The sequence below is a fragment of the Phytophthora ramorum genome (assembly GCF_020800215.1).
Source record: "Phytophthora ramorum isolate Pr-102 chromosome Unknown Phyram_PR-102_s0006, whole genome shotgun sequence".
Lineage (NCBI taxonomy): Eukaryota > Oomycota > Peronosporomycetes > Peronosporales > Peronosporaceae > Phytophthora > Phytophthora ramorum.
Window position 1 is genome coordinate 750850 of NW_027150652.1, and position 11801 is coordinate 762650.

At 53.0% G+C, this 11801-nt stretch overlaps 3 protein-coding genes across 3 annotated transcripts; 2 read left to right on the forward strand and 1 right to left on the reverse strand.

Annotated features, from left to right (window-relative positions):
- Nucleotides 1-387: 387 nt before the first annotated feature.
- On the forward strand, nucleotides 388-1384 carry KRP23_7056 (RING finger protein 32; the record flags this gene model as incomplete). The annotated part of the gene is made up of 7 exons (XM_067892324.1): nucleotides 388-432; nucleotides 510-563; nucleotides 639-694; nucleotides 773-912; nucleotides 972-1021; nucleotides 1103-1152; nucleotides 1219-1384. 7 exons carry the CDS (start codon nucleotides 388-390, stop codon nucleotides 1382-1384), a joined length of 561 nt encoding a protein of 186 aa, XP_067744215.1.
- A 189-nt stretch (nucleotides 1385-1573) lies between these two features.
- Nucleotides 1574-3351, forward strand: KRP23_7057 (Transcription initiation factor IIB; the record flags this gene model as incomplete). Its single annotated transcript, XM_067892325.1, has 5 exons — nucleotides 1574-1729; nucleotides 1804-2050; nucleotides 2133-2380; nucleotides 2460-2567; nucleotides 2635-3351. 5 exons carry the CDS (start codon nucleotides 1574-1576, stop codon nucleotides 3349-3351), a joined length of 1476 nt encoding a protein of 491 aa, XP_067744216.1.
- A 158-nt stretch (nucleotides 3352-3509) lies between these two features.
- On the reverse strand, nucleotides 3510-4001 carry KRP23_7058 (DNL-type zinc finger protein; the record flags this gene model as incomplete). Its single annotated transcript, XM_067892326.1, has 1 exon — nucleotides 3510-4001. One exon carries the CDS (start codon nucleotides 3999-4001, stop codon nucleotides 3510-3512), a length of 492 nt encoding a protein of 163 aa, XP_067744217.1.
- Nucleotides 4002-11801: the final 7800 nt, after the last annotated feature.

Sequence of the window (11801 nt, forward strand, 5' to 3'; positions counted from 1 at the left end):
TGAGTAAATCGTTTGTTCTATACAGCAGTTCTGACATTGGTATCTGTTGGTGCAGGTTACATGCCCACCTCCAAAGCTCACACGCGATGAATGGGAGCACTGCGAGCAACAGGCAGAAGCTCGTGGCGACACGAAGCATCCGTGCTCCATCTATCGCGAGCCTTTTGGTGTGAAAGAACAAGTGATACTGAGCTGCACACACATGTTCCACCTCGCGTGTATTACGAGTTTTGAAAGGTTGGTTTTACCATTGTTTGTTGCTCTCGGCTTTTGCTGCATTTCAATGTTGCTGAATCACGATGGCTACCGCTTGCCAGATTTTTGAGAACGAACCAGCGCGTGTGTCCACTCTGCCGGAAACAAGACTATCAGAAGCGTTCTACCACCATGGCGTCAGCTTTTCATCGTGAATACAGCGCTGAACGAATTCAGGTTAGTACAGTGCTGTAGGTCGCGCGGGCTGCATCCCAAACTGCTGAGTGAAAAGTTTTTTTTATTCGTCCACATAGGCTGTGTTTCGCGGCTTCGCAGCAAGACGACGAGCTGTTAGTTTGTGGCAGAAGGTTCGTGATGCAGTTGTTTATTCGTACATTTGCATTTGACAGCTTCTTGATATTGTTTCCTCACGAATCTCCCAGTTTTACAGCTCGGGCAAAGGTGACCCCATTCGCCGCCGGCAGTTTTTCGCGAACAGGTACGTGGTCAAAGTCACAAGGAATCATAAGGCGAAGGATACCTGACACACTGAATTCTCATTTTTACCTGCAATCAGAGTGGGCAAGACAACCGATCGACTCGTGACGGCGATGAGGCAGCGTGACGACTCCATCGATGTACTACTCGCTGAGTTTGACAAGTCGCTCAATATGAGTCGCCGGGTATTCCAAAATCATGTTCCAGAGACCGACACTGGTAAGCAAAAGCAAATAGATTTTATGCATCGTATGACTCTCATCTTCGTGACTCTGCAGATTCCGTGACATCCCCCAGAGGAGACGATTGGCTTGCCATCTTCAAAAAGGTTTACAAACCAGGCTGTTTTGTCGTAACCTTGCTCTGCAACCCATTTACTTGACTGATATTGCTCTTTCATTGTATGCAGGCCAAAACACGAGACGAAAGCGATTGTGCCATCTGCATCAACGCCTTCGGGTACGAGCAAGCACCCAATTTCCTTTTCACACTTTTCTTCCTGAACGTTTGCAACTCTTGCTGCAGATCCACAATGGAGGGTGTCTCACTACTGAGCTGCTCGCACGCCTTCCATACGCAATGCCTCTCGGCTTTTGAGGACTTCAACATCTACGAAGTCTCGCTGTGCCCGGTCTGTCGAGCCAGCTATCGGTCCCAGACATGGCTACAGATCGCCTCCCAAACTCGTTAGAACAGAAACGCACTTAAACTGACCGTTTACGGTACGCCGCCCAGTCAAAACTGTTCACTCGCCAATTGGCTTTGTATGGATAAGTAGAGGAGCGAGTTGTTCGCCCTCCCGCGACCTACCTGCAGCCCCTGGTCTTTCACCCGCACAGGACTCCAGCCTACCCCTCCGCCCTACCACTCTACCTCCATAATGGACCTCGACGCTGGCGCCGACGACTTCTTCGCGGCTCTGAACAACGGCGCGGCCGAGGATGTGTTCGCTGGCTTCGGAGCGGCCGAAGCGGCGGCCCACACGACCGCTGCGACCGGTGGCCGCGCCACATTGGACGATGAACCTCTCGTCATGGTCTGTAGCGTAACATTGCAGGAAAATCGAGTAAATTTTGACGTTTTAACGACGTTTTTGATGCCGGGGAGCAGGTGGACAAGAAGAAGAAGGCGGAGGCAGCCAAGAAAGCGGCCAAAAGGGAGGCGGCAGCGCGTGCTGCAGCTGCTAAAGCTGCCAGACAAGCAGATGAACCGGCGCTACCCATGGAGGAGCGCATCGTGAATCTGCTGGTGCCGGAGCTCAAGGTGAACGACGTGATGCTGTTGATCAGGAAGATGAAGCAGGCCGGTAAGTCGGACGCCGACGAATTCTCGGAGCTCGATGCCGAGCAGAAAACAGGTACTGAAGGGGCTGGTAGATGCTGCAAGAGCTGAGGCTGCGCTGTGGAGTAACGACGCGCTATTTGGCTTTTTGTTGACAGCACCGCGATTCCGATGCGAGACTTGCGGCAACACAGAGCAAAACAACTTCATCACAGACTACGCTCGTGGAGATACGATTTGTAACGGTGTGGATGGTAATGGGTGTGGTACTGTGGTGCAAGACCACATCGTGCACGAAGGAAGCGCATACCGTAAGTTTGAAGGCGAAGAGGACAAGTCGCACCACGGACCCGCGCCCAACAAACTCTTCTCGACGGGACACAACTTGCGGACTCTGATCTCGCAGGTAATTGAGGAAACAAATTGGTGTGCACTGCCGAAGTGGAAAGCACACATATTCATGGCTGTGGATTCATGTGGTCTAGGACGGCGAGATGGCTGGGAACTTGCGGCGTGCGGCAGAGTTCGTGGAGATGAACTTGAGTCAAATGGGCAAGGACGAACGAAGAACGCGTATTGGTTACAAGGACCAGGTACGATCGACAGTGGTCGACAAATGTTACGTGCAAAGCCTACTCACGTGATTGGCGTCGTTTACAGATGAAACAAAAAGCGTGTCGTTTGATTGATCATACGATGAGCAACTTGGACCTGCACGAAATCGTAGGCAGTCGCGCAAAGAAAATGTTTGCCGAGTTCCGTGACGTCCGTGAGCACGTGCATCAATTCGATGCTATGGTGGCAGGCTGTGTGATCGCAGCCTACATGGAGACGAGCAAGGAGATGTACTCGGCTCAGAATGGCATCCGCATCGGCCAGAACAAACAAGCTGGAATCGCTAATCTGGCGCTGCTACCAAACAAGGCCGTGGACGAGAAGAAGCTGCACCCGTTTACGTGCCCGCTGTGTGATATGAAATTTAACGCCCGCCGCGGAATGCAGTTCCACAAGTGTGCTGGCAAGCCTGATGATGATAAAGAAAAAAAGTCTACCGGAACCGATTTGGCGCCTATGGTGATGCCGGATGAACTCCAGCCCATCATCGAGATGAAGAACGGTAAGACGTGGTTTAAGTGCCCCGTGTGCTCACGTGTGTACGGGAAGGAAGAGAGCTTGTCGGAGCACATGGTGCGGCACAAGAACCAGAGCAAAAAACGCAAGCACCACATAGAAACCAGCACGATCGACTCGACGCGTCTTATGAAAACGACCAAGCTCGCATCTGCGAACCCTTCCGTGCAGGTGAACACGCATGAGCAAGTCATGTTTCGCGGCGAAGGTCGGCGGGTGTGGCTTCAGCATCTCACTGAGGAGTAACAAAATAAACGCGATTCCAATCGTGCGTGGAGCGAGCTCACACCACGCAGGCAGGTTGGCAGCACTGTACTAGAGGTAAGAGACTTGCAAACCAAATCCTCTGTTTCGCAAAAGAACGCTGTCTTTGCTATATTGTAATTGCACTTGTTTTTTGCCGTCTATTCATCGCTCTTGTTGCCCAGGATGTCCTTCTCCGTGAGCTCCAGCACGTCCTCGCCCGTGACGAAGCGCACCTTCTCGCCCTTCTGCTGCAGCAGCGTCTCCACGTCTGTGCCGTCGTCCTCGAACCAGCCCAACCGGTCCGCCACGAGGTGCAGGTTCTCGCAGCCGGGGCAGCGCACCAGCACTACGCCCTTGTAGTACGCATGCTTGCTGATGGTCTTGGCCGAGCGCGTCTCGCACACGCTGCACGTGTAGACCATCACGAACTTCTCGCCGGGACTCTCGACGCCCGGCGCGCCAGTGGCGTCACTGTCGTCGCTACTCTGAGTGGCTAAGCAGCGGCTGTGGCTCGGGAACGCAGCGCTGATAACGCGTAGCAGCGGCGACGCAGCGGACTGTTCTCTGCGAAGAGTGCGACAGGAGAGCGACGCGGGCAGAGCGCGCGACCGGAGCGCAGGCGCGCAACGCACAAGAGCTCGGCGCCACATACTCGAGCAGCAACTTTGCCCAAACACCGAAAATGGGTATATCCCTTTTAAACCCGATATCATTTTCGACATTTCGAACATTCGTAAAGTAAAAATTCGACTTGTCGAAAAGCAAGTCACGCTTCCAATTGGCCAATATAAAGGAGGATGCCAATCGCCTTGACCGGGAGTGTCTGGTATCGGACGTGCACCGACGTGTACCCATGTTACATAAAGAGTGACGGGATGTCTCTCTTTTGTGCCCATGGTACGTGGTACCGGTTGGCGGTGAGCCAACCATTGGGCACTTGTTTAGCTTTTACTATAGTTTGTAAGGATCAAGCTTGACTCACCTATACAATATATTCAGTCTTTAAACCTACCGTCTAAGTCGTAGTCGGTTCCCTTAGACCGGGGACCGTGAACTTGTTGTTCACCGAGAGCTTACGCTCTCTAGCACTTCCTCTGTGCAAGGTGCTGTGTGCCCCGTCACACTTGGTAGCACTTGTAGTCAATCCACGCCTACGCGGGTAGGATTGGACTACCTGAATCCTCTGTGGTCTCAAAGCCTGAGCCACTATGGAACGAAGTGAGTTTCCTCACTTGAACGACTCGCAGTTCGAGTCCGTTCGAAAGATGGGAGGCATCTTTGGGAGGGATGTCCTCCGAGGCTTGGCGTCGGTGATGCCAGCCGAGCCAGTCGAACGCGTGAGCTCATTGCTCACGCGCAGGGAAACCTGCAGGCCTCTGTGGCCGAGCCGAAGCCGGTCCAGCCGAAGCCTTTGCGGCTGGCTGTGCCTGCGTTCGAAGGGAAGGAAGGTGAAAACCTTCACTTCTGGATCCGAGAAGTTGAGATCGCCATGAGGGCGGGTCTCATCTCGGATCAGGGACTTCGCGTTGCGTTCGCGTTGTCCAACCTAAGGGGTCGTGCCAAGAATTGGGCGTACACGCTGGAGACGACGTCTCCTGGATGCTTTGCATCCTGGGAACAGTTGTGCGAGCGGCTTCGCGCTGCGTTTCTCCCGGCGAACGATGCGTTCCGGCAGCGCTCACGCTTCCTCGCCTGTAAGCAAGGGAAGCGCGAGCTGTACGAGTACGTACAAGAGATGCACACGTTGGCATCATCGTTGGTGGGGAACCCCCTGCCCGAAGTCGTCAAGACGACGGTCTTCATGGACGGCCTGAAGGTCGGTCCCGCACGCAGTTATTCCGCGTGCATGCATCCACTATGGAGGAGGCGATTAAGATCGCCCTCCAGGAGGAGTACAGCCATAAGCAGTCTGGTACTCCGGTTGTTGCGCAACTTGTCGTTGCGAACAACGAGCCAGAGCCTATGGACTTGAGCTCTGCTGAGCTTGGCTCGGTCCGCTGCTATAAATGCGGCGGACTAGGACACTACCAACGCGTGTATCCTTTGACTGGGGTGGGGAAGAACGCATCCCTCAAACCCCGAGGGCCTAACGGTCGCTGGCGCAAGCCGCGGCCAGGTGGCCGAGGGAACTCCGGCCACCAGTAATGGCGGGTTCCCCAGAGGGGGGAGAATTGAGTCTCTGTGACGGGTGTGCGGGTGGCGCACATCATGGAGGCTTAGCCTACGAGAGACATTATGTCTCGAATCGGTGATGGCAACGCTGGGTTGCCGTTAGTACACGTGAGTGTACGGGGATGTTAATATCCCTAGGAACGTTTAATTCCAGGGGCGTCGAATGCTTTCGTACGCCGCCGGAGCGATTGTCAACTCTCTGTGAGAGAGCATCGACAATGGTCTGCATAGACCTTGCTGTCAGGTTCACATACCTGAACAGCTGCGACCCGTACGTGGTCGTGGACACGTACGGCGTCCGCTTGGGTGCGCCGTGCCATGTACGCACGCACCCTGAAGCAATTGGTGTCGGAAAGCCATCTAGGCTAACCGGCACCCAGCTTCTGGCAGAGCATTGGTGAGTCATGACCCCACCTCTGCCAGAACACGCGGTATCCGAAAGGATTACCAGGACGCAATGGTGTCCGCCGACGTACGGAAGTCGTCGGAGTAGTTGCAGCTGCAACAGGTGTTGAGACACCGTCCACTGCGGGCAATGGACCGCCACAGGCAATGCCGGTGGACAGGACTAATAGTCCAGCGAGGGGAGCTGCAACGTCAGCACCCACCGCTCCTGATCGTGGCGCCATACAGGCCTCGACTGTATCAGCGCCAGGGGATGTCAGCTCCCCAGTAGAACAAGTCCACGTGAGGCCAAGACGGCCGAGACCGTGGTCAGGGCTGAGGTTGCCGAGAGCACCTCCTGTGTGGGTAACAATGTGCCACACGGAGTCGATGAGATTCCCGCCTCTGCCCTTGAGTCACCACCGGCCGTGGGCATCGAAGAACCACGCCGGGGTAGGCATTGACGACGTCGTCGCCGCCGTAAGCCGAGTCTGTTGAAACAGACTGGAGTCGCCACGAGCGACTCGGAGTAATCAACGCTCCTCAGGCACGGCCGGCCGAAGATGCTATCACATCTTCGACGGCGAGACCTGTCAGGTCAAGTCGGCGGTCATAAGTTTGACCGCCCTGCCGGAGATGTCAGAGTTTCTGAACCTCCAGGGAATGTCGCTGCACGACTTCCAGGCCAGCATGAAGGCTGGGGAGATAGCACTCCTACCTCTCCTGAAGAGTTGAACTCTTCTTCTGTTCTGGACAGGAACGTCCTGGAAGAGTTTTGTTGACGTAGTTACGCATAACTACGTCAACAGGTCGCAAGACCATGCCCATCGCGGGTAACCCTCGCGGACCGCCAAAGGCTTAGCCGATGGACAGGGCGTCTTGCCCGGCTTGTGTGGCTGCGCAATATCACAGCGACCATCGCCGAGAAGTCGTCGCGCCGTACGGGCTTCGACTTCAGTAGTGCCGAGTGTCACTACCGTACCGGTGGCTTAAGTCCACGGCCGAGATCGTGGCCAGCTGGAGGTTGCTATAAGCACCTCCTGTGTGGGTAACCAAGTTCCACACGGAGTCGATAAGACTCCTGGCACCGCCACCAAGACGTGGGTAACTTAGTTCCACGTCCTGATGACCGACGACGACACCGTCACCGCCGAAAGTCGGGTTTGGGCACGTACCAGACCGGAGTCGCAATGAACGACTCGGAGCTATGCTCCTCAGGCACGGTCGGCTCGATGGTGCAGTCGGTTATCAGCTGTTACCACAGGCCGAGGTGTCAGCATTGCTGAACCTTGCATGCCGAAGCGCAAGCTGCGCTTGGGTTCCGAAGAACCCAGTGTTTCACTTCACGACACGAGTCACATGGTTGATATCGTACCTGGCGCAATGTATATCGCGCCCGCTCGCCCAGACCTTAACTGAAGAGGGAGACGCGGGTTGCGCTTCCTGTGTGGGTAACATAGTTCCACACACCAGTCACGGAAGAGGTGAGCTCATGATGGCTTCACCCGACGTGGGTAACATCGTTCCCACGTTAAGTCGCACAGACTCAAACCGTTCCCGGGCTGGAAGAATTCCAGCCGCGGTCGACTCAGTCACCCCGGAGGGGGATCGATCGTAAGAGGGGGAGGGGTTCGGAAATACCTCTCCTCCCAAGTCTCTAGAGAGACTAGCTTCCTCAGGGAAGCTGTTGTTGGCATGAGCCAACAACTGTACAGCATCAGTGCTGCACGCTTGCGGCACTTGATGCAGCCGTGGTACATTGAGCACACGGCGTACCTCTGGCGTACGGGGCTGCGCTCCCGTACGCCGTCGTGGTCATGAAAAAGACCGAGTGTCGTGCAGGCTTGCACACACTCCGACCGTGTCCTGGTCTTGGCGATGCACGAAGCAATCGCCGGCACCAGATTGAAGGTGGTAGAGAGTGCATGTATCTCTTCACCATGCTTCAAGTACCGATGGGTACCTCGGTGTCGATGTCCGACACCGAAGCGTCTATGGTACGACGACCTAGACGCGGGGTGGAGCTTGCTGCTTTACCCGAAATGCTCTTATTGATGAGCAGGCTGCTAATGGCAGCCGTCATATCACTACGACGAAGCACGATGCTTAGTGCTTTGGTCAACGAATGACCTGAGCGCGTGTATGGCGCCGATGCTTCACGCGCTCAGCCATGACTAGCGTAACCCATGCGGGTCCGCTATCATGGCAGGAGGTGAGCTGCGAGCTCCCTCCACTCTTGGGCTCGGGATGGTGTCGACCCACACGGGAGATACAAGACACACGAAGTGTCAGGGAGGGCCCACGGCTCCTCCCAAGTGAACGGCAGGTGGTCAAGGAGAACCACCGCAAGTTTGGATGTAGTAGCATCCCGTGCCGAAGCACTGTGCGCTTGCTAGCACCGCAACGCGAGTTGCTAAGGACGGCGGCTTCGCGGCCGACATCATCCTCTGTGCAAGGAAGCACCTCACGGTGTCCGCCACGGACACAAGTCACTGCGTGACTGTCGAGTGGGCGTGCCAGCCGTGCTGTGGCTGTGCCCGGGAATTCCCAATTTGGGAGTTCCAATTCTCTCCCTTCTGATTGGAGAATACGGTGTGATTCTCAGATAAGTGGGGGAGGATGTAACGGGGTACACCGACGTGTACCCATGTTACATAAAGAGTGACGGGATGTCTCTCTTTTGTGCCCATGGTAAGTGCCCAATGGTTGGCTCACCGCCAACCATTGGGCACTTGTTTAGCTTTTACTATAGTTTGTAAGGATCAAGCTTGACTCACTTATACAATATATTCAGTCTTTAAACCTACCGTCTAAGTCGTAGTCGGTTCCCTTAGACCGGGGACCGTGAACTTGTTGTTCACCGAGAGCTTACGCTCTCTAGCACTTCCTCTGTGCAAGGTGCTGTGTGCCCCGTCACACCTCAGAAGCTCATTGATTTGCTCGACGGCGCAGAGACCTCAGTAGATATTGCTATGCATATTTTGACGCATCCGGAACTGACAGACGCTACCATCCGTGCCTCCCAGCGTGTCACGGTTCGTGTTCTCGTTGATCGGGCGCAAGTCACCGAGAAAAGCACAGCAATGATAAAAAAAAGAAAGATTGAAAACGGGGTCAACGTATATCACGCAGGCCCCAGACTCATGCACTGGAAGGTAGCGATTATCGATGGAGACATATTGACGATGGGAAGCTGCAATTGGAGTGTGGGAGGTATGGCGATGAATTGGGAACAGACTACAGACAACGACTAAAAAAGCCGGCGCTGCTGAACGCCATCCGCCATACTATCGTACAAATACTGCATCCGACTGAAAAACTCGGCACAAAAAATCAAGTGTTTTGATTGGATAAAACAGTACATGCTTATGAAAAAGAATACAATAAAAAGTCCAAGAATTCAAAGAAAAGGCTGACTTGTTAGATCATTATCTCTGGGTGGCGAGGAATAGCCTTCTCGAAGCTACGTTTTACCACCTCCTTATCTAACTTCTCCCAGGCAGCAATTGTTGCCTTTATCACACGCATACGCCTCTCTTCCGGCTTGCCTTTATTGATGCCTCGGAAGCCACCACGAATGGCCGCCTTCAGCGGTCCCATTACGCCAACATCAAGTGGTTGGCATACCGATGTACTGTTGGGCGAATTAATAAAAACGAATATTACGAAACAAAATAACATATATCAGCCGTTTTAAAAACAAAGCTTACCGTCTGCGCGAGTCGTGAGTACTGCAGTCATCCTTCCCGTGTGCTTCTTGAGCCCGATGATGTGGGCGGGGTCTTTACGGCCCTTCAAAGCCCAGGCGCGGAGTGGTGGCATATCAAAGTTGATGCCGGTCTCATCAACATTGAGTATACCACCACTCTGATACTCAGCGTACTGTGACCAAAACGAAAGGGCAAACTCGGCCCGAACCATCTGGAGCTCCTCCAGCGACTTCTTGGCGCCTTGGGGCTTCTGTGATGAAAACCCGTGTCTATAAATTATATAAACAACACTAAAAATCAATTCTTTATGGATAATAATAAAACCAAATGGCTTACCGATTTGCGAGGCGCTGGCGGAGGCGCTCTAGCGCAAGGACACCACATTTCCTGCTAGCAATGTACTCCGTAACCCATTCGGGGTCCTCTGCGCACATCCGGTCTATAATAGCATTTGTTGATAGAACCTATAGAACAATATTGTAAAACCAAATATAAACACAAACGTTAAAGTGGAAGAATTGCCAGAATAAAACTAATAAATATTACCTTTTCGTCGCGCCTTACGTCCTTCATGAAGGTGAAAACGGCATAGACGCTAGGAAATATCTCCTTGCGTCCCTGGCCCTTGAGCGTCTTCGAGGTCTTTGGGCCACGGAAGTCCAGAAGGCTCTCAGCTTGCTTGTTCCAGGTGAAAACGGAGCCTCGGGGATATCCGAGGACGCGTGCCGTCTTCTCAACCCCTACATCCCGTGCAAGCAGGACGCCGACCTGCTTCTCCTTCACTGTGTAGCTATTTTGCTTGCGTCGAGGCATGTTTTGAAATGCAGTGTTTTAATGCAGCTTTACGATCGTTTTGTCTGAGCCACTCATTAGCGGAAGTTTTGTGACTGGTATTTAAAAAAAAAAATTCCTGGGATCTATTGGCTAAAATAATAAAAAAAATTAGTATAGAAGATGAAGACGTGCCACTGTTGCATGCCGAGTTTTGCGTTGCCGGCTTTATTAGTCGTTGTCTGTATTGTATTGCGTGGTCCTATTGTTGGAGCACACGTCGTTGAGTACCAGCACATGTGGTCTGTTGCCTTGCAAAACAACTGGAAAGTCAAGATAGATACCCGCGGTAATTTTCATCTGTAGCGTCAAGCGATGGTGAAAGCATTGCAGCAGCGGGTACTCCGAGCCGGCAGTTTGGTTTACAAGGCACGGGCAACTACAGCACGGTCGCGTTCGATGGAGCCCGCCATGCAGAGACGTTTGAGACGCGCACGGCTTACAGTGACGGTGATAAATCCACCGGAGAAAAAAAAATATGCCGGACATTCCTAACCCTATCGTAAACAGTCATATGTTTATCGATAGCGCTGAAGAACCGTATGAAAGAAAATGACGAGGATAGTGGTATTTTTTAGTAGTTGATGGGCGACAGAACCGTAGTTTACCATCACGTCTTATCTAAATTATGAAAAGTCTGTACGGTATGCGTACGGTATGCATACTGTACAAGTGGCAGGATATCATACCGGATTCTGAACATGGTGTACCAAAAGTTATGTTTAAGTATCTGATAGGTTCATAAAAATACCCAGAAGCTTAATCGACGATTAGTGCGAGCGCTATATGCCAAACAAGAATTGAACTTCCTCGTTGTTTCTGTGTCCTTAACTCTGGTCCCCCTCAGCGTCACACGCACAGTACCGCAGGTAACGTAGACGGTAACACTGCTCCATGTCGCAGCACGCTTCATCCCACTTGTGGCCACTCAACATCGATTCTAAGAAGAATAGACACCAGGTTCCACACGAGTGACCATCTTTTTGCTTGCACTCGATTCATCGCTCAAATTGAACGACCTGACACTGGCCACCAAGCTGCCAAATGATTGCATCTCTCACAGCCTTCTCCAAACCTGTGTAATGTGCCTCCAACTGCTGCGGGTCAAACAGTGTACACTTGACTGGATTGCTCGTCAAGTCGATGAAAACGCCAGCCAATGGAACCCTTCGGGATTGACAACGCCAATTTGACACTCAACCGCTGCATGGAAGGCACCGTTGGAAGCGGCACATTTTCTCTGTCATGGTAGATCAGTGAATGGATACCTGTCTGGCCCGATCACTCCCACTTGTTTGGAAACATAGTGTCTTGACAAAATATCAGTCCAGCCAGCATGCACCATGAGTTGAG